This window comes from Perognathus longimembris, chromosome 7, assembly GCF_023159225.1.
Source record: "Perognathus longimembris pacificus isolate PPM17 chromosome 7, ASM2315922v1, whole genome shotgun sequence".
In the NCBI taxonomy this organism is placed as follows: Eukaryota; Metazoa; Chordata; class Mammalia; order Rodentia; family Heteromyidae; genus Perognathus; species Perognathus longimembris.
The window spans coordinates 27,680,068-27,704,623 of NC_063167.1; the positions used below are offsets into that span (position 1 = coordinate 27,680,068).

Consider the following 24,556-nt stretch of genomic DNA (forward strand, 5'->3'; position numbering starts at 1 on the left):
CTTGGGAGAGCTCAGGACACAAAGGGGCGAACATTGGCTACTGCGGCTGCGCGCGGCCAGGGAGCGGGAGGGGCGTGGCCCCAGCAGTGGGAGGGGCGTGGCCCCAGCAGCCTGGTGGCGCACCGGCGCAGACGGCCCGGCACTCATGGCGGAAGTGGACCTAGTGGCCGAGTTCCCCCGGCCCGCGGGTGCTGCGCGCTGGGCCGAAGTTATGGCTCGCTTCGCGGCCAGGCTGGGCGCACAGGGCCGGCGGGTGGTGCTGGTCACGTCAGGTGGCACCAAGGTTCCTCTGGAAGCGCGGCCGGTGCGCTTTCTGGACAACTTCAGCAGCGGGCGGCGCGGGGCCACGTCGGCCGAGGCCTTCCTGGCGGCGGGCTATGGGGTCCTGTTCTTGTACCGCGCCCGCTCAGCCTTTCCCTATGCACATCGCTTCCCGCCCCAGACCTGGCTGGCGGCCCTGCGGCCCGCTGGCCCAGCTCAGGCGGGCCTACTGACCCTAGAAGCCGAGGAGAAGGCGCTCCCGGGCTTCGCTGCGGCTTTGCAGAGCTACCAGGAGGCAGCGACTGCCGGCACCTTCCTGGCGGTAGAGTTCACCACTTTGGCGGACTATCTGCATCTGCTGCAAGCTGCGGCCCAGGCGCTCAATCCACTAGGTGCGTGCCCTGGGATAATCCGTTGATTTCCTGGAGGCAAAGCCACTTTCCCCCTTGTCTCTTGTCACCTAGGGATCTCACAGCCAGGGAACACTGGTTGGAAAGGAACTGATCCCATGCTCCTCCTGGATTCGTTATACCTTCTGCTTCTCTTTGCAGGCCCTTCTGCGATGTTTTACCTGGCTGCGGCCGTGTCAGATTTCTATGTTCCTGTCTCTGAAATGCCTGAACACAAGATCCAGTCATCTGGGGGCCCACTGCAGGTGATGGGCACTTCTCTTCCAGAGATCTGATCCCCTATAACCAATCTTGGGTTAATTTTCTCCTGATTTGGAGATGGCCTTTTTGCATTCTGTATGCGCTAGGCACTGGGGACACAGAGATGAATAAGACACTGACCTCCCTCAAGGACTTCACAAGCTAGCGAGGGACACAGACATAATTATAGTACAGAATGCTAAATGCTCTAGTGGAGGTAGGTGCAAAGTGCAGTTAGACCCGGGGAGTGAACTGGGAGAGTCAGGATTCCTGAAGGAGATAATTTGAACCAGGTTTTTTTTTTTTTATTTTTTTTTTTGCCAGTCCTGGGCCTTGGACTCAGGGCCTGAGCACTGTCCCTGGCTTCTTCCCGCTCAAGGCTAGCACTCTGCCACTTGAGCCACAGCGCCGCTTCTGGCCGTTTTCTGTATATGTGGTGCTGGGGAATCGAACCCAGGGCCTCGTGTATCCGAGAGGCAGGCACTCTTGCCACTAGGCCATATCCCCAGCCCCTGAACCAGGTTTTTAAAGACATGCAGAGGGTCTTGAAAGTGGGGAAGTGGCATTCGAAGTGGACTTACATAGTTGAGATTGGAAGTGGGTGTTGGCGAGGTGTAGAGCTCACTGAAGAGGTGGCTTGGTTGAAGAGGTGACTTGCTTCTTATCCCTCTTAAGGAGCTTGGGCTTTGCCCTGTGGAGTCAGAGGGCACATAAATAGAATGAGATCAAGTTTTGGTCTGAAGATAATATTCTGGCATTATCTTGAAATGTGAAGTAGGGAGGGACTGGAGAGGATAGAGTTTAGAGGTTATTGTCATTTTCTGGAGCGATATGGGGAGGTTAGTGGTGTGGTTGAGATGCTGATTGTGTGTCTTAGCACCTAAGGGAATTGGGTTGTTGGGGTTTTTTTTGCAACTTATTGGGTGATACAAGTCAAATCTATATAGGAAAGCTATTTGTGGGGCATCTGTAGGATAGTTATTTGGTTGTTCCACAAGTATTTGTAGAATATCTAATATATGATAGTCTCTTACTGTTGTGGGACATGGAGATGAAATCATTGAGAAGAACCATACCTAGTACTTGCATTACTTATACTCTATACTTGAGTCCAGTGCATACAGTGTTTGGCACTAGTGAATGTCAGATATTAAGTGGGGAACTGGTATGTTATCACTAACTCAAAGAGGAAATCCTGATGTTTATTGGCATAGTGATTTCACATTTTGAGAATGCTGCATCTTTAATTCAAATTTTTTAGTTTTATCTTGAACGTACAAAATGATTCATACTTCCTCTTTGTAGGTATTAGGAAATAGTGGTAGGACTTTTTTTTTTTGGCCAGTCCTGGGCCTTGGACTCAGGGCCTGAGCACTGTCCCTGGCTTCTTCCCGCTCAAGGCTAGCACTCTGCCACTTGAGCCACAGCGCCGCTTCTGGCTGTTTTCTGTATATGTGGTGCTGGGGAATCGAACCTAGGGCCTCGTGTATCCGAGGCAGGCACTCTTGCCACTAGGCTATATCCCCAGCCCAGGACTTTTGATCAAGTGAAAATAAAGTCATTTGTTTTCTCAGGGGTAAGTTGTATGAGATTTCTAGTCGAGTTACAAGTGAATGGAATTGTAAATAGAATCCAATAGCCATTCCACCAACGTAAGAAATATCGTAAATTGAGAGGTTTGGGGTTTTTTTCCCTTAAAGAAACAAACAATAATAATTCACCATGTGCCCATGGCTCATGTCTGTAATCCTAGCTACTCAGAAGGCAGAGATCTAGGAATTGTGGTAGAAGTAAACCCAGGCAGGAAAGTTAGTGAGACTCTTAACTCCAATTAACCACAAAAGACCTGGAAGTGGAGGTATGGCCCAAGCAGTAGAACACTAGCCTTGAGCAGAAAAACTCAGGGACAATGCTCAGATCCTGACTTCAAGTCCCAGAGCCAGCACACACAAAAAAAACCCACAACAATATTAGTGGTCCTCTGCCAAAGCAACATTTTTTGGAGCAGATTATTTATGTATGTTTACTTGAAGGCTGGCTTTTAAAATAAAAAATAGATCCAAGAAAACATGACAGTGGCAAAGCAGGGATGATTCAGAAAACAGTGAATTTCTCCAGAAAAATGAATGAAAGCTTGAATTCAGGCATTTTTATGAACCCACCGCACCAAAGCTTTTAAACCATTTAAGCTTTGAGAAGTTTGACAATGAGAAATTCCACTTAAATTTATATTGGCAATATATGAATTCCCAATTCCTTGCTTTTCCCCTTGTAGATAGTGGCCATTGCTTATTAAGCTTTTCTTTTTCCAATACAGATAACAATGAAGATGGTGCCAAAAATGCTCTCTCCTTTGGTTAAAGATTGGGCTCCCAAAGCATTTATAATTTCCTTTAAGTTGGAGACTGATCCCTCCATCGTAATTAATCGTGCCCGGAACGCTTTGGAAGTTTATCAACATCAAGTGGTGGTGGCAAATATCCTTGAATCAATACACTCCTCTGTGGTTATTGTAACCAAAGACTCAGAAACCAAGTTATTGCTGACAGAGGAAGAGGTAGCAAAAGGCATAGCGATAGAAGAGAAGATAATAGATAATCTTCAGTCTCGACACACAGCTTTTATATGTGACAGGAACTGAGCTAAAAATCTCAAAAATTGTAGGATCAAAAATTATTGAGTGGACCAGTTCTTTTACAGATGCCAAGAACCAGAATAAATCCTTTGCTTTCATAAGAACAAAGAAAATGAGAGGAAGGGTCAAAGTGGTATGTGCAGGCTATCTTTTAATGACTGTACCACTTGACACACCTGAATGTCATTGTGACTGGGAAATTGAACCCTAGGACTGTATCTCACATTTCTGAAAAGGCTATTAGGAATTCACTATTCCAAAAATGTATGTGGAGGGCTGAATACTGAATATCAGCCTAGTTCATACTGTAGGAGGAGGATTATGGGTACATGAGTGGCCATGCTTTGAAGAGCAAGTATTTGTTGAGTGCCTACAATGTGCCAGGCCCATGGTGAGCTGTGAAGATTAAAAATGAATAAACATGTCTCATTTGGGAAATGGATGTATAAAAAATTAAGTGCAATAAACTGTATGCCCACAAATTAACACATGGATTTTTTTTAGAAGAAAATTACCAGAAATGGACTGCCTGTAGGTTGCAGAACTTCCCACTACATTTACTTTTTGCTTCTTGTCCTGTATTTACTCCATATTTGAGTAACAGTTTACCTCTCCTATATTTTAGAGCTGCTCTTGAGGAAAATCTAATAGAGCTTTTCACTTGGAACCAGGACAGGGGCCATGTTGGGCCACTGTGGTAATGTAGTTTGTGTCAGCATAGCCAGCTGTGCCACCTACTAGCTTTATAAACTTTAGGCACATCACTTAATCTGTTTTCTTACCTGTAACATGGAGATAATAAATCTGAGCAAATGCTAAATAAAAAGAACATCAGAGATAAAGCAATAGTCTTGTACCTGGCACTTCATGCGGAGAAAATGGTTCCAGTTACTTACCAAGTCTCTTCATGCCAGGCCCCCTCCATAGGATGGTCCACAGTACAATTTGAGAAACTATCATGAATATGTAGGATGATAAACATTTCATGAAAATATTTGACTATGGGTTTGGAATGTAGCCCAGTGACAGAGTGTTCCCCTAGCATGTGTAAGGCCCTGAGTTTGATTCCCAACACTGAAAAATAGAAGAAATTGAACTATATTTCAAGAGAGTTGTGAAGAATAACCTAATGTATCCTACAAAAGAGGTCCAATAAATTTTAGTTGAGAAAATTTGAGCAAAAGTGCTAGGGTATACTGAAATACTTCATTAAATCAAGAAGTGTGACCTTGAGCAGAGTAAAAATACTGTAGCAGCCAAGACCAGAAAGCAGCAGCCTTTTGGAAAAATATTTTAGATGAACTTTAGGTCCATTTGTCAAAGCATCTGACTCAGCAATGGTTGCAATACTTTTTGAGAAGCAGTAAGTAAAAGGCTGATTTTTCCCTACATTTGTAGCTTCATATATGGTGACTGCCATTTTTTTTTTACAGTGGGAAAAGTAGAGAATGTTAGAAGTGATTCATTTTTTCACCATATTGCTTCTTGTAGGGAACCACTTCATGTCTTCTTTTGTTAGCTCAGAAACAACCTTTACAGGGAGTTATTTATAAAGTGTTTTCAACTTCAGTTTCAGTACCTATTTGGACTACTTAAAAACAGTATTTACACAGCAAAAAACCAGTAGTTTGTGTGAGCATTGTAACAGCAAGTTGAAGTGTTTTAAGGAGCAAAAGGAACATGAGTCAACAAAAATAAACTGGAGGAGCAACGAAAAAAATTTAAGGTAATGCTGAAACATAACAGTATTAAGTGGTAGAATAGGAGGTAGTGGTGGTGAGCATTTGAGAATGGTAGGGTTGGGGGATGAAGGACTTGAAAAAGACTGTCTTAAGGCACCTGCATAAGAAGATAAAATCCATCCAGATAATGTATTATAGAACAAGCAAACATTTAGAAAGATGTACACTTCCAATAGGACCATGAAATACGGTGCTTGGGGGTACTGACAAAACAAAGGGCTCTAAAGTATGGGTGAAATAAGACCCTAAAATCTTGCCAAGAGCATTCTCCCACCCCCTCTCCATCCTTTTTGAATGTTATAACTCAAGTCTGTTGGATTTTTGGTTCGGTGAAAGTTTAATCATTTATTTTTTGCTGGTCTTGGAGCTTCAACTCAGGGCCTACCTGGACGCTGTCCCTGAGCCTTTTTGCTCAAAGCTAGCACTCTACCACTTGAGCCACAGCATCACTTCTTGTTTTCTGTTTGTTAATTAATTCGCTATCGGGGCTAGCTTTGAACCACAACCCTCAGATCTCGGTCTTCCCAGTAGCTACGTTTTAAGTCGTAGTAGTTCCCAAACCCAGCGGTCTTCGTTTTTACAGTAGGCTGTTGCACCAGTACGTGGTTTCATCTGGAGCACCCTAGATGGTTATGACAGGTAGGCCCGGAAGCTCTGTCCTAACACCCTTTCCTAAGAACAAAGCAACTAAAGCTAAGGTAAGTAGGCCAGAGGTCAGACCAGAATCAGAACTAGAACTTTTGAGAGTGTGTACGCCGTCGCCGCACTGTTACCATAGTTACTGCCACCTCCGGAGCCAATAGAATGAGCTGTACTAATGGTACGCCGGAAGAATCCCGCCCTCGTCGCCTGAAGGCCAATGGTGTACGCCGAAACAAAGTTCTCAAAGGCGTTCTCCTCGGCGTGCGTCGTATCTATGGTTCCCACCGGAAGCACGCCTGTGCGTCTCCGCGGCGAGCGCGGTTGCTAGGACGCCGGAACTCTGTGGGCCGAGGTGAGCAACCAGGAGCGCGGCCACCCTTTCGCTCTCGCCGTTCCCTCTGGGAGAAAACTTTCCAACCTGCTTCCTAAGGTCCGGGTCTCCGCTCCGAGGAGGAAAGCGTCGGTTCTCCCTTCTCCTTCCACATTCCAGGTCTTTCTCGCTTCTCTCCAAAGCATGGGCCCAAAACTACTGGAGAGCCCCGTCTGGCTCGGCCTTTCCAGCCCCGGGTTGGAGTAATTCGTCCGGCCGAAGGACCCTCCCGCCCCACTACCCCAGTGGCTTCCGCGCTGGTGTAGAGCGGGCTTAGAACACGCTGGGCGGTCGTTCATTTTCTCACTAAAGCAACCGACGGAAGCCTGCCCTCGAAGGTCCCGCCACCGCAAATCCACAAAGGCACAGCCTTCTTCCCCTTCCTTGTAGTAGCCGCTTTCTGCTTTGCTGGTCGTTGTTCGTCCCCCAGAACCTTGAATCCCAACGAAGCTCGGGAAGTCTGCGGTAACTCCGACGTCGGAGAGCATCAAGTCAGTTGCCCTTTGCCTTTCAAGGTCATCCATTTTCTCATCACTCCAATCAATCACCAGTTTCCTCATCCTCTTCATCCCACCACCATTTCTACCCTCCCCTGTCCACGCGGCACCTTATTGATGGCCAGTCGTCCCCACAGCCTTGTCCGTCGATCACCCCTCCCCTGCTTTCCTATCGCAGAGCTTTGCATAGCTAAGCATTTCACGGTCTCCAGCCCTGCATTCGTTGTGAAGATTTTCTGTCTCTCTGTACCGCGGCAGGCTTTCTGTCTTGGATAAACTAGGCCTAGATAGGGAAATAAACACCGCTAAATATATACATTAGGTTACTGCAAGCCTAGTGCGTTTGAAAATTAAGAAAATAAAATGGCAGTGTTGGATCCGTATCAGGCTTAACTATAGAGATAAGTCATTTCTTGTCTAATTAGCACTATGTTCAGCATAAATTTTGGTTATGTGAAAATGTCATTCAAAAGTAATTCTATAACAGACCATATAAATTCAACTGAGTTAGAATTTTCTAGAGGAGAGATGTGTGAAACAACTCTTGTGCTTTCTCTTTATGTTTTCTGAAGAAGGAAAAAGTTTTTCCCGATGTGAATCAATGAAGAGGAGTAACTGAAAAATATTTTTGGCAAGGGAACAGGCTTCATAGTCCTAAGAAAGATTTTTTTTTCAGAAGGACTTTATTGTAGAATAAGATTAATTTTATCATGGAACATTACAAGACAAACTAGTTGTGTAATGTGTGTTGACTCTTACTCTTTCTTCAGTGTTCAGGGGTGTGTGTTTGTAGGAGAAAATACTGGTATTTGAACTCAGGGGCTCTCTGACAAGCAATGTACAATTGGTATCCATGTCCCAAGAACTTGTTGCTATAATTATTTTGGGATAGGGTCTCACATTGCCCCTGGCTGGCATTAAACTTCAGTCCTCCTATGTATACCTCCTGTTGTAGCTGAGATGACAGAAAGACATGTGGCTGCTATGCTGAGTTTATTGTTGAGAAGGAGGTCTTGAGTTTTGCTCAGGTTAGCCTTGAACAAGTCATCCATCTGCCTCCCAAATAATTGAGATTACAAGTGGAGCTACCACACCTAGCTAAATGTAAACTATTTGAATGCACAGTTTTGTTTTTTAATGTGCCAGCATCAAGACTTGAACTTAGGGCCTTAAGCACTAGTTTGGGTTTGTTTGTTTTTTCCACTCATGGCTGGTACTCTACCACTTGAGCTACACATTCTGGCTAGTGTTTTGTTAGTTTATTGGAGATAGAGGCTCATGGACATTTCTGCTTGGGCTAACTTTGAATCTGGATCCTCAGATCTGTCTCCAGAGTAGGATTACAAACAGCCACCAGCACCTAGCTAAGTACACATTTTGAACATATTTGGAGGGGCAAAATTTTGTTTATTTTGATTTTTCAGGACAACAAGTATTTGTGATATCTCATGTTTAGAGTCATGTCACATTTCCAAATTGTGGAAGAGTCAGCTTTGTCTTCTATAACACTTAAGAAACAAAAAGGTCTGCTGCTCTTTCAATTTTTCACATTAAATGGAGCTAACTAACTCTTGAAAAAGGTTGCTATTAGATATTATTTTATAAGGCATTTACTAAACAGTCATGATTGACAAAGCTAATACAAAATTAATTGTTTTCCTATTATCATAGCATACTTCTAAGTCTCCAAGAGACATTTGGTAATGTATAGAACCATTTTTAGTTACAATTGGGAATGTACTGCTGCTGGCATCTAGTTGGCAGAGGTTTAGGATGCTGTTATACATCCTGCTGTGTGCAGGACAGCCCAGAAAACAAAGAATTGTCCAACCCAATGTGGCAGTAGGCCCAAATTCTTCTGTGTCAATCCCTCCATATGTGGAATTTTACATAGTTAGGGTGTACATTTTATCTTTTCACTTAATTTTATACATTAAACATTTACCATATTGCTACATTGTTTTCTTTTTTAAGTATTTTTCACTTGGGAATTTGAAAGAAAAAGTTATATAATATTATATTTAAGATATGTGGTTTTCAAATTGTATTTATGTAGAAGGAAAAAAGAAGGAATAAGATAAAAAAAAAAAACAACAACACTTGATTACTCTGGGCGACAGTGGCTCATGCCTGTAATTTTAGCTACTCAGGAGGCTGAGATCTGAGGATTGTGGTTCAAAGCCAAGCCCAGGCAGGAACGTCTGTGAGACTTATCTCCAATTAACCACCAGAAAACCAGAAGTGGTGCTGTGGCTCAAGTGGTAGAGCACTAGCCTTGAGCTGAAGAGCTCAAGGACAATGCCCAGGCCCAGAGTTCAAGCCCCATGACTGACCAAAGGAAAAAAAAAAACCAATAATTTGATTAGATATTTGCATTTTTGTGTGGCCAAACTATTTTACTACGTTCCTTAGAGTCAAGATTGTTATAGCCAAAGTAAATTCTTTGCTACTGTCTGAGGTACAGCTTTGGCTCCAGTATTGTCATTGGAGGGCACAGGCTAGAAGAAAAAACAAGTAGAAATGACTGTACCCATTTTCCTGACTATCTTTCCCTTCAGTATTCTATTTCTGTATCAGTTTTCTTGGACACTTGAATTTGCTATCTTATTCTTCTACAAGATTTTAGAGACCTAAAGTATTTCAGGATGTACTTCCTTAAGATGCTAAGTGAGCATTCCTTTTGTACCTACCTTGGAGAGAACAGTATTCTTGTGTACTTTGTTGGGTGGGCAATTTCAGGTATAGTTTAGATGTCAGAGCATTTGTAAGTTAAAGGATACCTTTATATTACCTCAAAGACTGTTGCATTCAATTTTAAAATTTCTCAGTCACCAAGTCTCAATCCATTGGGAAATGCTTGTTTTATAATGTCATAATACCATTCTAGGCAGAGGGATCTAATTATCCAAAGTCAAGGAAATACAAGAGCAAGACAGAATAATCATATGGCCTGAAAGGCTACTGTAACAGAGGACAAGACTAAAGAGACAGGAGGGACTACATTGTGGAGCCTCTGGTGCCATGCTAAGGGGTTTGAGATCTGCCTGAAAGCAGTGAGAATGTGAAGCAGCAAGTAATTTGCATTCCAAACAAATTCATGTGACAGCTTTGCAGAGCACAGATTGGATAAAACCCAGTCTGGCAACAGAAACATCAATTAAGAATGCTATTACATTGGCATGATCAAGTAGTGAGCAGAGCCTAAACTAAGCCAATGAGCATAGAAGATGAAGTAGAAAATGATGGAAGAGGTATGTGATACTGTTTGTGATAATAGGAATAAGGGCATAAAGATGGAATAGGGCTTGAGATTGCACCCAGGATTTATCAACAGAGTGATGATGGTTTCAACTATGGAACATATAAGGAAGAGGGAAATGAACAGAGTTGTTCACTAATCAATTGGACATGGCCTTTTGATTTAAGTAAACTGACTGTATATTGCCCTCCTACCCTATATGCTGGTCTCTGGAACTTGCACTTCCCATCAATCCTCCCTTAAAGATCAGGATTTTCCTATTTATATTCCTACTTCCAGCCCATTTTACCTACAAGTGACTGAATATTTGCTAGAAATGTACATGTTGAGGAGGACATAATCCATTGGGTAACAAAAAACTTCCTTTAAAAAGAAAATTAACCAAGCTGGGTACCAGTGGCTCATACCTGTAATCCTAGCTATTCAAGAAGCTGAGATCTCGGGCTGGGAATATGGCCTTGTGGCAAGAGTCCCTGCCTCGGATACACGAGGCCCTAGGTTCGATTCCCCAGCACCACATATACAGAAAACGGCCAGAAGCGGCGCTGTGGCTCAAGTGGCAGAGTGCTAGCCTTGAGCGGGAAGAAGCCAGGGACAGTGCTCAGGCCCTGAGTCCAAGGCCCAGGACTGGCAAAAAAAAAAAAAAAAAAAGAAGAAGCTGAGATCTCAGGATCTCTAGTTCATTTGAAGCCCAGCCCAGCTCAGGGACAGCACCTAGAGCCCGAATTCAAACTTGAAGACTGGCACACCAAAAAAATTAACCAAGAGATATAAGGGTAGAAGAACTTATTTAACCAGGATGTTGCATAGGCTTCAGGTCAGAATGGCTGTTTTCAGCCTTACTGAAGAAAAAGCAGAGAAAATCCTTCCATGAAACAGGCCTAGAAGGAAACTAATAGACAAAAGACTTTATGGATCAAGAGGAGCTTTATTATTACTACTACTATTTTAGTATTATTGTTATTATTATTTTAAAGCAACAGTCTTGCTATGCAGCCCAGGCTGACCTCCAGAACTCACTAAGAGCAAACTTGGCTTCTCAGCCTCCTAAATGCTGGAATTATAGGTGTGGGCCACCATATCTGGCCTTCAGAAGAGACTATGAATGATTGTCCAGCTTCTTTTCTAATTCTATGCAGCCATTTTAGTTCCCAGGCTATGTCATGAAACTACACTTTCAGTAACACTCCTATAGTTATCAGAATAGCCTGGCTCTGAGAACCAGAGAGCTCAAGATAATACTGGCTTGAGCAGGACTGGAGATCTAGCTGTGTGAGTGCACTTGTTTACTTAGTAGGTATGAAGCCCTCCATTCCCTATTACCACAAAGAAATTTATTTTGATTATATAAAAACCAAGAAGAAAGTAGGCTATAACAAGTAGGCAGCATCTTGGAATTATCAGAGCAGGGTATTTTTTTTCCCACATGGTTCTGTATTTATCATCCTTGGAAGCATCAAGCTGTGCAAGTTTTGGCTGTCTGAATTCCAGCCAGTAGAACAGAGGAAGGAGCAACCTAGCCCTTTAAGAACACTTGCTGGAAGCAGCACAGAATTCCATTACAGCCCATTGGTCACAACTTAATCATATGGCTATATCAAACAGTAAGCAAGGCAGTCTTGTGATTAGTCCCAAAACATTAAATGCCTTAATTCTGTGGAAGATGAGAAGAATAATTGTTAAAGGAAAACTGCAATCTCGGCCACCTTCACCTGTCTTTGTTCCAACTTGAGTGTTTCTTTTCTCTTACCACTTATGTGAGCAAGCAAGTCCCTTCACCTCTGTAAGTAAGCCTGCATGGTCACCTATAAAATGGGAGATGATAAATTACATTTGATTGTGGTAACAAATATAGGATGTTCTAGTGCCCAAAGTACATAGCTAGCTTTCAGCCTCTTAGCCACATAAAGGTACCTTTTGTGAGGCTGCTATACTAACCAGAAACGATTTCTAAAATATACCCAACAGATAATTTAAATGTAATTTTCTTCTAGAATTTCAGACATCTTAATCTATTTGTTCTAGCAGAGTGATAAAACAACTTTAATTTGTAGATTTTTCTGTTTATGGGTATTATGACCATATGTCCTAACTTAGATAAGGAGACTTGATTTGAAACTTGGTATGTTGACAGAAAAAATGAGAGATAGTGACTGCCCTTGGGACTTGTGGTTATATCCTGGTGATGTCTATGGGAAACGGTGTCTGAGAACATGAGACAGCTGTGAGCAAGGGTAGAGAAAGAAGCTCACAAAGGAAGAGTGGACTGCTCTTTATTCTTCACGTTGTAACCATAACAGTGCACCTTTAACATGGATTAAAATATGAGCTGTGGATTCAGGATAAGACAAATACATTGTTTCTTCTTAAGTGGAAGAATAGACAAAGGTTGTCTGAAACTTCACAGAGGAAAGAGAAGTATTACCCTGATTTTAATGTTTTCCTAATTTTAAACATTAATATGCCACAATTAATAGAACACTTGGAAAGGTAGAAGGAATGGGAACTTACTATAGTAAGAAAGGAACTTATGTGTTAAGTAATTTTTGTTTGGTTTTATTTTTGTTTCCAGTCCTGGGGTTTCCACTCAGGGCCTGAGCACTGTCCCTGGCTTCTTTTTGCTCAAGGCTAGCACTCTGCCACTTGAGCCACGGCGCCACTTCCAGCTTTTTCTATATATGTGGTGCTGAGGAATCGAACCCAGGGCTTCATGTATACAAGGTGAGCACTTTACCACTAGGCCATATTCCCAGCCCGATAAGTAATTTTTGGCTGTCATTTTTATTTTTTTTTGCCTGTCATTTTTAAAGTAAATGTTCTGAAATAATTTGAAGTATGCGTGTGAGAGGAGCAGAGCGATAATTTCTTCAGCGTCTTTTCTAGCACTTACCATGCTGTGCTATAATTTACCTTGTCAGCTCCTCTTGGGCAGGGATCATGCCTCATCTTCCTTATTTCTATGCCTCCCTACTAGCTACTTTGTAAACTTCTGACTATACAGGATAGAAACATTTCCTTCTTCCCTTCTATTATTTTTTTCTGGGCCTGAGAAATTACCATAAGACATATTGGTAAGACAAGCATACAGATTCCTTTAATATAAGTCTTAAGTTACACAGGAGCCCTCATAAGAAAATAAAGATCCACAGAAGCAATTGAAGTCAGTTACTCATATACTCAGACAAAGACTAGTAAGATATGAAAAAACAACTGGATATACGACAGGAGTTAGTTGAACTAGGTCACTTCAGGATTCTGTGAACCTCAATTTTCTGTAGTCAATAAGGAGAAAGTTGGTCTCCTTCTAGTATAGGGAGGTCATCTTTCCTGTAAGAATTTTGTCTTGTGCTTTTAAGAAATAGAAGATCAAGGTGATCTTGTAACTCATGTTTTTTCAAGTGGCTCTATCTCCAAATACTCAATATGCCAGACTGCTACATTTTAATGCCTTAACTAGTCTATTAAAATATTTATGAGGGCTGGGGATATGGGCTAGTGGCAAGAGTGCCTGCCTCAAATACATAAGGCCCTGGGTTCGATTCCCCAGCACCACATATACAGAAAATTGCCAGAAGTGGCGCTGTGGGTCAAGTGGCAGAGTGCTAGCCTTGAGCAAAAAGAAGCCAGGGACAGTGCTCAGGCCCTGAGTCCAAGCCCCAGGACTGGCCAAAAAAATAAATAAATAAATAAAATATTTATGAAGCATTACAAAGCTACAGAAAAATACAGATAGAATCTCTTTAGAATAGTTGTTTAGCTCTACATGTTGTTATATGTGGCCAATGATCATATTTTCCAGACATATATCATTCTCTTTGCTTAGCATTTTCATCTCTGATGTTTGGGATCATTTTCTTTTTAGAATTTCCTTTTATAATGATTCGTGGATAGAACAGGAATTTTATTGCTGTTGTTTATTTTCCATCTCTAATACAGAGAAAGTTGTCATCCATATAATGTATTTTATGTTCTGTTTTTCATGATTATATTGAGTTTCCCCTCTGATGATTTAAAAGTTTGCATCAAGCTGGGCGCCAGTGGCTCACACCTGTAATCCTAGCTACTCAGAAGGCTGAGATTTGAGGATTGAGGTTCAAAGCTAGCCCAAGTGGGAAAGTCCATGAGACTCTTTATCTCCAATTAATCACTGGAAAACCAGAACTGGTGCTGTGGCTCAAAGTGGTAGAGCACTAGCCTTAAGCTAAAGAGCCCAGGGACAGTGCCCAGGTCCAGAGTTCAAGCCCCACAACCAACGACAACAAAAAAGTTTGCATCTACTTTTATTCACATAATGAGTTTGCTTTAATTTCTTCCAGGACTTTTAGTTATTTTTCAGTAGGAAAGTTGTTTCTGGGATGCACTCTACCATAATGCAAGAAACAGAAGATTCTGTCTGACCTACTGCCAACATGTATTTCTGCATACATAATTTTTTTACAGCACCCTAGTTATATAATGCTGAAGGTTTAAAGTAGTTTGTCACAATTTTTTAAAGTTAGTTTCATTACTTTCAGTAATTAGTTTTGCACAAGGTTTTCTTTTCTCAGGAAAATGTCTCTTATGATACAAATGCTTAATTAACTACTACATTTAAAAATTTTTACTTTATTGTTATTATAGAGGTGATATACAGCCAGGTTACATGGTTACATGAGTCAGATAATAAGCACATTTTCTCAATATGGTTAAGAAACAACTAATTTTTTAACCTTTCTTAAGATTCCTTCATTCCTAACATGTCTGTAACCCTCGCTACTCAGAAGGCTGAGATCTGAGGATCACAGTTTGAAGCCAACCAGAGCAGGAAAGTCCATGAGACTCTTATCTCCAATAAACTACTCAGAAAAAGCCGGAAGTGGTGCTGTAGCATAGAGTGCTGGCTTTGAGCAAAAGAAGCTTGGGGACATAGTGCCCAGGCCCAGAATTCAAGCCCCAGGACGGGGGGAAAAATACTTTGCAGTGTTTTTTTTTTTTTTTTGCCAGTCCTGGGCCTTGGACTCAGGGCCTGAGCACTGTCCCTGGCTTCTTCTCGCTCAAGGCTAGCACTCTGCCGCTTGAGCCACAGCACCGCTTCTGGCGGTTTTCTGTATATGTGGTGCTGGGGAATCGAACCTAGGGCCTCGTGTATCCGAGGCAGGCACTCTTGCCACTAGGCCATATCCCCAGCCCCTGCAGTGGTTTTTACCTACACCTCTGTGCATTCCTTTTTCTAATAAGACTCGTCCTTGAGATTATTAATTTAGGTTTTTTTTTTATGTCAAGATTCTTCTTAATTCAACATTAACAGATCTGCAGTATTCTTCTGGGCAAAAGCATTTACTTACACCACAAGCTTTAGTAGAGACAGAATAGAAATGCCACTTCTTCACCCTCTAATCTAGAAAATCTAGCAGCTTGGCCAATGATCTGATTATGCCATCAGTACTGTAACTGAAAATCTTAAAAAGATTGTATTCACTTGTGTTCACATCACTATGTGATTTTCATGTTACTTGCTGTATTCTTTTTTTTTTTTTTTTGGCCAGTCCTGGGCCTTGGACTCAGGGCCTGAGCACTGTCCCTGGCTTCTTCCCGCTCAAGGCTAGCACTCTGCCACTTGAGCCACAGCGCCGCTTCTGGCCGTTTTCTGTATATGTGGTGCTGGGGAATCGAACCTAGGGCCTCGTGTATCCGAGGCAGGCACTCTTGCCACTAGGCTATATCCCCAGCCCACTTGCTGTATTCTTGAAAGTAAAATCCTACAACTCATTCTATCCTTATTTAAAAATAAAAGTTACAGATCCAATCAAAATTTAAGAGGGCTAGTGGGATTCAGTAATAGAGAACTATGTCCTAGGTCCCATTTCCAATACTGTAGAAAAGATTTAATGCTTCTAGAGATTACTATGCGCTGTCACATTTACTAAACCTTACAGAAAAGATGAGAGAGTTTGTTAAATATCTCCAGTTCATTGTAACGATATAGATCTTCTGAGTTTGTATTAAAGGTTTTCATAAATAAAATTTTTTCTCTCTGCTGAAGATTGTGTTTTGAAGGCAGAGATTACATGTTTTATTGGTGGATTTGATGTGGAGTGGAAGAAAAGGAAAGAAGTTACTGTTGACCCAAAGCTTTTTGGCTTGAGTTTCTAACTGTTCAGGTAGAGTAAATACATATGGGATGCTTCACCTAGGTGAGACAGTAAAGGGTTTGCTTTTCAACAGCTAAGTTTTGAATCTATATTAGACATCCTTGTGAAAATGCCAAGCAGACAAATACATGCATGTCTGGAATGCAATGCAAACATCAACATACAGCTAATACTTAAAGCTTTGGGATTACTTAACAGGAAGTGACCCAGAGAGTAAATATAGAGAAAACAAGGTGTCTAGGGCTGAGTTCAGGAACATTCCAGTGATTAGAGAATGGAATGATGAAAAGTCAATGAAGGAATCTGAGGAGTGGCATGTAAGAAAGGAAGCCCAGAAGAATATGGGAATCCTAGCAGAGAAATGATGACTATATTAAGGAAGAATATGAACAATGGAGTCAAATACCAAGATAGGTATGTGGGATGGAGATTGATAAATGACAATTGGATTTGGCCACAAGGAGGCTATCGTGAATTTGGGCTGTTTCTATGGATTGGTAGATATGAAATCCAGATTGAACTGAGGAAAGGATAGTAGGAGATGAAGAGGAAGGAGGTCCATGCATGGCTTTTGAAGTTTTTTTTTTCTGTAAAGAAGAATGTAGAAATGGAGTAGAAACTGGAGAGGGAACATGAGATAGAAAGATTTGTTTTTACTTTGTTAGATGAAAGATGTCCCTAAGATGATCATAACGCTCAGTTAGGAAGAAAGCTTCATGAAGCAATATAGAGGAAGCAGTCACTTCCAAGTGTCCTACTCTTCTCTTACTTTTTCTCCTCTTTTTCCTCTTCCTCCACTTCCTCCTCCCCTATTCCCTTTTTCTCCCCTCATCTTCACCCTTCCTCCCTTTTCTTTTCCTGATATGCTGGTAATTGAACCCGGGGCCTTGCGCATGCTAGACAAATACTCCACCATTTAACACCAAAAATGTTTTCTTTAAGATAAAAAGGAGCCAGACACCAATGTCTTATGCCTTTAATCCTGAGCATCACAGTTCACAGCCAGTCTGGGCAGAAAAAAAAAAGCTGTGAGACTCTAATCTCTGATTAGTCACTGAACAGCCAGAAGTGGAACTTCGGCTCTAGTGGCAGAGCAGCAGCCTTAAAAAAGCTTAGGGACAGCACCCAGACCCTGAGTTTAAGAAAGAAAAAAAAAATGAAAAGGAATGCATCCTCTTCTCCTACTACCAACATCTTCCTGCAAATACAAATTAACTCATGAGGGATTGATAAGTAGTTTGGAGTAGCTGGCATGGCTTTAGGAATAAGGATAATTCATTTATTATTTTTTATTTTTGCAAGAGGGAAGAACATGCAGGAATTGGTAGATTTTAGGTGAGCCTGTGGAAGTTCTCTTTGGAGAGCTTCACTTTTCTCAGTGAAATAGGAAGTAGGTTGATCAGATGAAAGTGAGGGTGGAAAAGGAGGTCGTAGAGGCTAGAGGAAAAAGAGTGAAATAATGGTCCAAGCATATAGGGAATGAGAAGAAAGAGAGGTGATAAGGGACATGTAGATTATTTCTGAGCAGCACTAACGGTTCACTTAGGGTTAGTGGACATGAATTTAAAGCCATAACAAACAGTGCTGGCTGTGAAGTATTCTCTAGCCCTGTGGCTTCTGGAATGAGAGAGAGAGAGTTTCATTTAAACACAACTTTGCCAAGCAATTAGAATGGAAAGGAAGACAGGCAAGGGAATTCTGAGTTATTTCAATGGGGGTATTATAATTCTGGGCCCTATGATTTAAGCTGGGTAAAAATAAATGAGAACCAGATACATTGGTGCACTCCTGTAATCCCAGCCCTTGCGAGCCTCAGGCAGGAGGACCACAAGTTTGAGGCCATCCTGGGCCATATAGCCTGACCATATTTCCAAAACAAAACAATGCAAATGAGAAAAGGAGCAGGATAAGGAACTTTAAAAAAATGTGTAAGACCAATGTGTTGTAGTCTGATATGTTGAAATTTTGTTGGTATTGAGCAGCTGAAGTGCATAGGAAAGAATGGTTAGAAGATAGGATGCTTGAGACTGAAATTGAAGAGATGCTACAGTTAGTGGTGATGACAAAGCCTAGGGAATTACTGTGGAGTGAGTATCTGACGTGAGGTAGAGGTAGAGATTAGATGGTAAAAGGACTGAGAAACCAGGATATTGGGACATTATTAAGCAGGCTTAGTTGGATGACGTTGGACATATTATTTGGTTTCTTGATATCTGCATGTTCATAGCTTCAACAGGGACAATAACTGTTCTGACCTCCGTGGGTTACACTAAAGATTGTGTGCCAAACCTTTCCCAGAAATGTCTCTCCTGGTTTGTTCACCTGGCTAGCACCTAATCAGCTTTTCAAACTCCTTCACTTTAATCTCTTCTGAATGCCTTTCCTGGTCTCCCTGCCCATACTCTCTGACTCAGCTCCTCAGCTCCTGAATTTTCTGCTTTGTATAATACCTGCCACATAATAAGTGCTCAGTAAAACAATAGAAATACAAGTTACCTCAAACTTGAGTACCTAATAAAATTTCCTTACCTCTTGTGAGATGGAAAGCTCCATAGCCAAGTCTACTGCCGTGGGGAGCCTTTTCCCACTATTTGTTTTGGGGCTTGTTTCTGCAAGTTTGCAAGCATGTTGGAAAGTAGAAGAAAAGTGGTTATATCGGTATGACTTCTTATTAATTCTTTTTGTTTTCTGTCCTGGGGCTTGAACTCAGGGCCTGGGTGCTGTCCCTGAGCCTCTCTGTGCTCAAGGCTAGGGCTCTACCACTTGGGACACAACACTACTTCCTGCTTTTTCTGAGTAGTTTATTGGAGATAAGAGTCTAATGGACTTTCCTGCCCTTAGCTGGCTTTGAACCATGATCCTCAGACATCAGCCTCCTGTGTAGCTAGGATTATAGGCATGAGCCACTGGCACCTGGCTATTAATTCTTAAAATCTAATTAAGAATTTCTTATATGTTATCAATCTGTATTCCTTTTAACACTTTTTTGTTATTTCTTGTGAACAGAATTCCTAATAAAGAAAGCTGAAGAGATGTCATATCAAGAAGGCTTATCCAAAATAGCTCTGAGAAGCCCCAGTGAACAGATTGCACATGTACTGGTAGAGAGAAGTACAATCTTGGGGAACTTGGACCTTGTGGACTCCAAGACAGAGTCTCAAAGACAATGAGCAGTAACCTGCAGAGAAATTTTCCCCAGGTATTCAGAAATTAACTATATAATTGGATAAGAGGCAAGAAATTATCTAATTATTTATACATTAAAGTATAAGTTGTATTGTGCTTCAGGATACAGATTTAGGGCTTGGCACAGTAGTACATGCCTGTACTCCCAGCTAATTAGAAGGTGGTGGTAAGAGAATTACAGCCTGTGGAGTGCCTAGGCAGAAATACGAGGCCCTGTGTGAAAAATACCAATAGCCAAAAAGTCTAGGGGGCATAGCTCAAGAGGTAAACTAAAATGTGCAAGACTCTAAGTTTAAACATCAATACTACCAAAAAAGCTAGAGGTCAATTAGACATGACCTAGACTTGCAAGAACTTGAAAACTAATGGAAAGAAGTAAGCTAGTAGTTGTAGTTCAGTGTGAATAGTTTTCTGCTAGGAGGCACAGAAGGCCAGGAAACTCCAGAGAAAGGTTGAGAGGATGGGCAGGAAGACCAGCAAAGGCTTCCAGAAAGTGATTATGGTGAGGAGCTTTGAAGGCTGGTTAGGTGCTGGCCAAGTGAAGAAGCTGGGAAAGGCATTCGGAGAAATGAACCGAGTATTTATATATATTGAGTCACGTGACTGAATATTGACACATGCTGGAGATTTGTCCAAAAATGCTGGAAATTTTGTCTGGAACCCTACCATGATGAAAGAGACTCATATGCTAAGCTAAAGAATTTGGAAAACTCAACGCCAGTGGCTCACACTGTAATCCTAACTACTCAGGAGGCTAAGAGCTGAGGATCATGGTTCAAAGCCAGCCCAGGCAGGAAAGAAACCCGGAGACTTTTATCTCCAATTAATCACTTAAAAACTGGAAGTGGCACTGTGGCTCAAAGTGGTAGAGTGCTAGCCTTGAGCAAAACAGCTCAAAGACAGCGCCCAGGCCCTGAGTTTAAGCCCTATAACTCACACACACACACACACACACACACACACACACACACACACACACAAAAGAATTTGGATTTGGTACATATACATGTCCTTGGTCCATGAGAGTCATAAATATATTTTTGAATGAACAAATGCTTGCCTTGGTCATAGGAGATCTGAAAAGTCACCCCTGGAATAAACCCATGTGTTCATGATGAGGTATTATTTCTAAAATTATGTATTAGGTTTGATAAAAATGTTTAAGAGGGCTGGGAATGTGGCTTAGTGGTAGAGTACTTGCCTAGCTTGCATGAAGCCTTGGGTTCAATTCCTCAGTACCACATAAACAAAAAAAAGCTGTAAGCAGTTCTGTGGCTCAAGTGGTAGAGTGCTCCCGAGAGCATAGAGAGGCTCAGGGACAGAGCCCATGTCCTGAGTTCATGCTCCAGGACCAGCAAAAAATAAATGTTTAAAAGTTTGTAGGTCTCTGTTCATGAGTGAGATTTCTCTGTTGTTTTCAGCTAAGGTACTATAATATCTCTTTGTTCCTAGAAGTAGAGTGGCAGAGTTGTATGACAAATGTGTTTAACTTTTTATCTTTGTCAGGTTGTAATACAAGCCAAATCTTAGTGTTTTTTTAATTGCCTCTTTACAAAACTTTGTAGGTATTTTTTTTCCTAAATCACTCTCACATGAAACATAAATACTACAGATTTGCTACCTATCTCTTTGTTCTATAGGCTTATCAAAAGAATAGAGATTCTTGTCTCTTCTGAAATCAGTATTGCTTTGTTGAAAATGTATTGACTGGCCTTATGGGGTTTGGTTATAAATAACATTGACACAGATATTGATTGATATTTCATTTATTTCTTAATTTTGGATAAGGAGAAATTTGAAGAAACCCTTCAGCTTCTGCAAGGAGAACATCAGGAACATCAAGAACCTGGGCAGCAGTCCATAAAAAGTCTGAATGAGGTCAAAAATTATATTCCTCTACTTAATTCCAGTATCTAATAACAAACTGCTTTTGCCTTGAATTTGTCTGAATATATTAAAATGTGTACATGCATACTTTGAGAGTGATCAAATTTGATATACAAGTACTATTAACATATCATAAATATTGAAGAAGGTGAAGAAGTAGTCACCTGCTCAACATTATAGCTTGTTTTTTATTGAACGTATCTAAACGAGTACAGGCATGTGTGTAAGAGCCACACTGGAGGTTAGGCGTGTGATTTGGTGGTAGATTATTTGCCTGCCATACACAGGGCCTGGGTTTGTATGATATTCATTCTTTTTTTTTTTTTTTTGCTAGTCCTGGGGCTTGAACTCAGGGCCTGAGCCCTGTCCCTGGCTTCTTTTGCTCAAGACTAGCACTCTACCACTTGAGCCACAGCACCCCTTCTGACTTTTTCTGTTTTTGTGGTACTGAGGAATAGAACTCAAAGCTTCATGTATGCTAGGCAAGCACTCTTGACACTAGGCCATATTCCCAGCCCATCCATGAGACTCTTATCTCCAATTAACCACTAAAAAAGCCAGAAGTGGTCCTGTGGCTCAGAGTGGCAGATTACTATTCCCAGGACTGGCAAAAAAGGAATAAAAGCAAAATATAATTGAGAGGGCTGGGAATGTGGCTTAGCGGTGTAGTGCTTGACTATCATGCATGAAGCCCTGGGTTAGATTCCTCAACACCACATATATAGAAAAAGCTAGAAGCAATGCTGTGGCTCAAGTGGTAGAGTGCCTTGAACAAAAGGAAGCCAGGGACAGTGCTCAGGCCCTGAGTTCAAGCCCCAGGAATGACAAAAAAAAAATGTAATTGAGATTGAGTTTTTTCAGCTTTTGAAATCTTTATGAATAATTTCTGAACAAAGAACTGTAACATGAGTTAAGACTTGTTAATATTACTTTGAAATTAAACAAAATGTTTAATGAGAGAACGTGTTATACACGGTGTTTAATGTGCTGTCTCTCTTTTTTGCCATATATTCATTTTTCTGTTTAAACTTGTTTTTCATAATCATGTGAATGTCTCTGAAGTATGTTAGAGCCAACCATATGAAATTTACATTTACAAGTAAACAACAATCAAGTATCACCTAACAAAATAATCACATATAAGTGAAATATCATTTGCTACTTTACTATCTTTTTTTTTTTTTCCAGTCTTGGGGCTTGAACTTAGGGCCTAGCACTGTCCCTGGCTTCTTTCTTTGCTCAAAGCTAGCACTCTACCACTTGAGCCACAGCACCACTTCTGGCTTTTTCTATATATGTGGTGCTGAGGAATCAAACCCAGGACTTCATGTATATGAGGCAAGCACTCTACCACTAGGCCATATTCCCAGCCCCTACTTTACTATTTTTTAAGCATTATAATAAATAGCAGAATGTCATGAGAATACTTTAGCTGGGTTTTTGTCATTGTTGTTGTTACTATTACTAAGAGTAGCTTTGCTTCAGACACATAATGGAGACCTGGACAAAGATAAAACATCACAAACCTGCCCAGGGCAAAATGTGGAAGAAGTAATGAAGAGCATGGGGCTGGCTGATGAGGAGATCCGGAGGCTCACAGATGAACTGCTAGGGAAAGAGAAAGAAGTAAAGAAGTTAGGTAAGCCTTGGTTTCAGGTAACCATTTCTGTTTATTGTGAGTCCAGCATGAGTTCACTAAGGGGAAAAGTCTTTTAACATGAACACAGGTTTGACACAGTGCCTTCTTTTCTATAGTCCAGAACTTTCTACTGAAGCACTAGAACATGCCTGACAGAAAGTGCAGGACTTATAAAGGGACCACACTCACCCCAAAGGATTCCCAGCATCCCAGCAACCCTTTGCTCCTTCCCTAGTTCTACATTCCCCCTTCTCACCCCCAAAACAACCACAGTTTATTTCTCTGTGTACTTTCCAGCTTTGGGTCTGTCATGAACTCTCCTGCTGTGAACCTATTTTTACATTTTTTGGTGTTTAACCTGTACTTTTTTAATTTACATGAAAATAAATTACTGGTCTCCTCTAGACTGTGCTCAATGCACCTTTTTCCATAGCTGTTTGCCTTCTTTTTTCACACTTGTAAGGCAAACACTTTACCACTTAAGTCACATCCCCAGCGCTTTCTTTTAGTTTGTTTTTTTAGATAGTGTCTCACACTTTTGCCTGGATCACATTCACATTGCCCTGCCTCCCCATTAACTGGGATTATAGGTATGTGACTATGCTGAGCAATTGATATTGCCTTTAACATTTTTGCTATAGTAAATTTTACCTGTGAGTATATGTTGAGTCCTATGAATCCTTTTAATAAGTCACCAAACCTGTGGCTGATCTTAGGGCCCCCTGACATGCATACAATGGGATACTATATTTGTCATTTTAAAGGAATGAAGTATTTTATACCTACTCCATGGCTTAATCTCAAAGGCCTGCTAAGTGAAAGAAATAAATGCAAAAGACCATGTATTATATAAAAACTTTTATCTGAGGGGCTGGGAATATGGCCTAGTGGTAGAGTGCTCGCCTCGTATACAATAAGCCCTGGGTTTGATTCCTCAGCACCACATAAATAGAAAAAGCCGGAAGTGGCACTGTGGCTCAAATGGCAGAGTGCTAGCCTTGAGCAAAAAGAAGCCAGGGACAGTGCTCAGGCCCTGAGTTCAAGGCTCAGGACTGGCAAAAAAAAAAAAAAAGAAATGTGAGCTAATAGATGGGTGCTATTTTGAGCAACTATGCTTATTAAATTATTATATTATTATACAGCATTAAATTATTAATTATTATACAGCATTAGAAAACATTGCAATAGATATAATGGAATTTGATCAAAAGAACCAAGGGTTGTGAGCATAAAAACAAAATAGAAAGAGTTGTGCTGATCTACTCTGTGATCCAGAATGATCCACATGTGTGCCGGCATTGTTGGTTCATGCCTGTAATCCTAGCTACTCAGGGGACTGAAATCTGAGGATTGTGGTTCAGGCAGGACACTCTGTGAGACTTATCTCCAATTAACCACCAGAAAAGTGGAAGTGGCACTGTGGCTCAAAGTGGTAGAACACTAGGCCTTGAGCAGAAAAGCTCAGGAACAGTGCCCAGATGCTGAGTTCAAGCCCCATGACTGACAAAAGAAAAATCACATGTGTCTCTTCCTTTTAGAAGATCTTTCATCCTGAGAATGCTGCTCCCCAGCTGCTGGGGAGACCACAGGAGGCAAAGGGTTACTGGATTAGTAAACACAGATCCAATTGACTCTAATATCACTTGTCTTCCCATTC

General features: G+C 41.3%; 2 protein-coding genes across 4 annotated transcripts in view; both read left to right on the forward strand.

Annotated features, from left to right (window-relative positions):
- Positions 1 to 101: 101 nt before the first annotated feature.
- Positions 102 to 4,029, forward strand: Ppcs (phosphopantothenoylcysteine synthetase). 3 transcript variants are annotated; one of them, XM_048351042.1, is made up of 3 exons: positions 102 to 653; positions 813 to 916; positions 3,229 to 4,029. In XM_048351042.1, exons 1-3 carry the CDS (start codon positions 146 to 148, stop codon positions 3,550 to 3,552), a joined length of 936 nt encoding a protein of 311 aa, XP_048206999.1. In that variant the 5' UTR covers positions 102 to 145; the 3' UTR covers positions 3,553 to 4,029. The 3 variants fall into 3 exon arrangements, with proteins under 3 accessions (XP_048206999.1, XP_048207000.1, XP_048207001.1); XM_048351043.1 differs by having other exon boundaries at positions 173 to 304; XM_048351044.1 differs by lacking the exons at positions 102 to 653; positions 813 to 916 and adding an exon at positions 923 to 1,128.
- Positions 4,030 to 6,714: 2,685 nt separating this feature from the next.
- The window catches only part of Ccdc30 (coiled-coil domain containing 30), a 96,823-nt gene continuing 78,981 nt past the window's right edge, over positions 6,715 to 24,556 (forward strand). The window contains 5 exon segments of the mRNA XM_048351047.1: positions 6,715 to 6,815; positions 19,194 to 19,352; positions 19,355 to 19,386; positions 21,162 to 21,251; positions 22,746 to 22,899. Coding sequence (XP_048207004.1) covers positions 19,220 to 19,352; positions 19,355 to 19,386; positions 21,162 to 21,251; positions 22,746 to 22,899 — 409 coding nt within the window. The 5' untranslated portion in view covers positions 6,715 to 6,815; positions 19,194 to 19,219.

Bases quoted from the DNA above. Each gene is read 5' to 3' on its own strand.
- Ppcs (XM_048351042.1), top strand. From the start codon at position 146: ATGGCGGAAGTGGACCTAGTGGCCGAGTTCCCCCGGCCCGCGGGTGCT. The intron at 654-812 runs GTGCGTGCCCTG...TTCTCTTTGCAG, and splicing joins CCAGGCGCTCAATCCACTAG to GCCCTTCTGCGATGTTTTAC. The intron at 917-3,228 runs GTGATGGGCACT...TTTCCAATACAG, and splicing joins CATCTGGGGGCCCACTGCAG to ATAACAATGAAGATGGTGCC.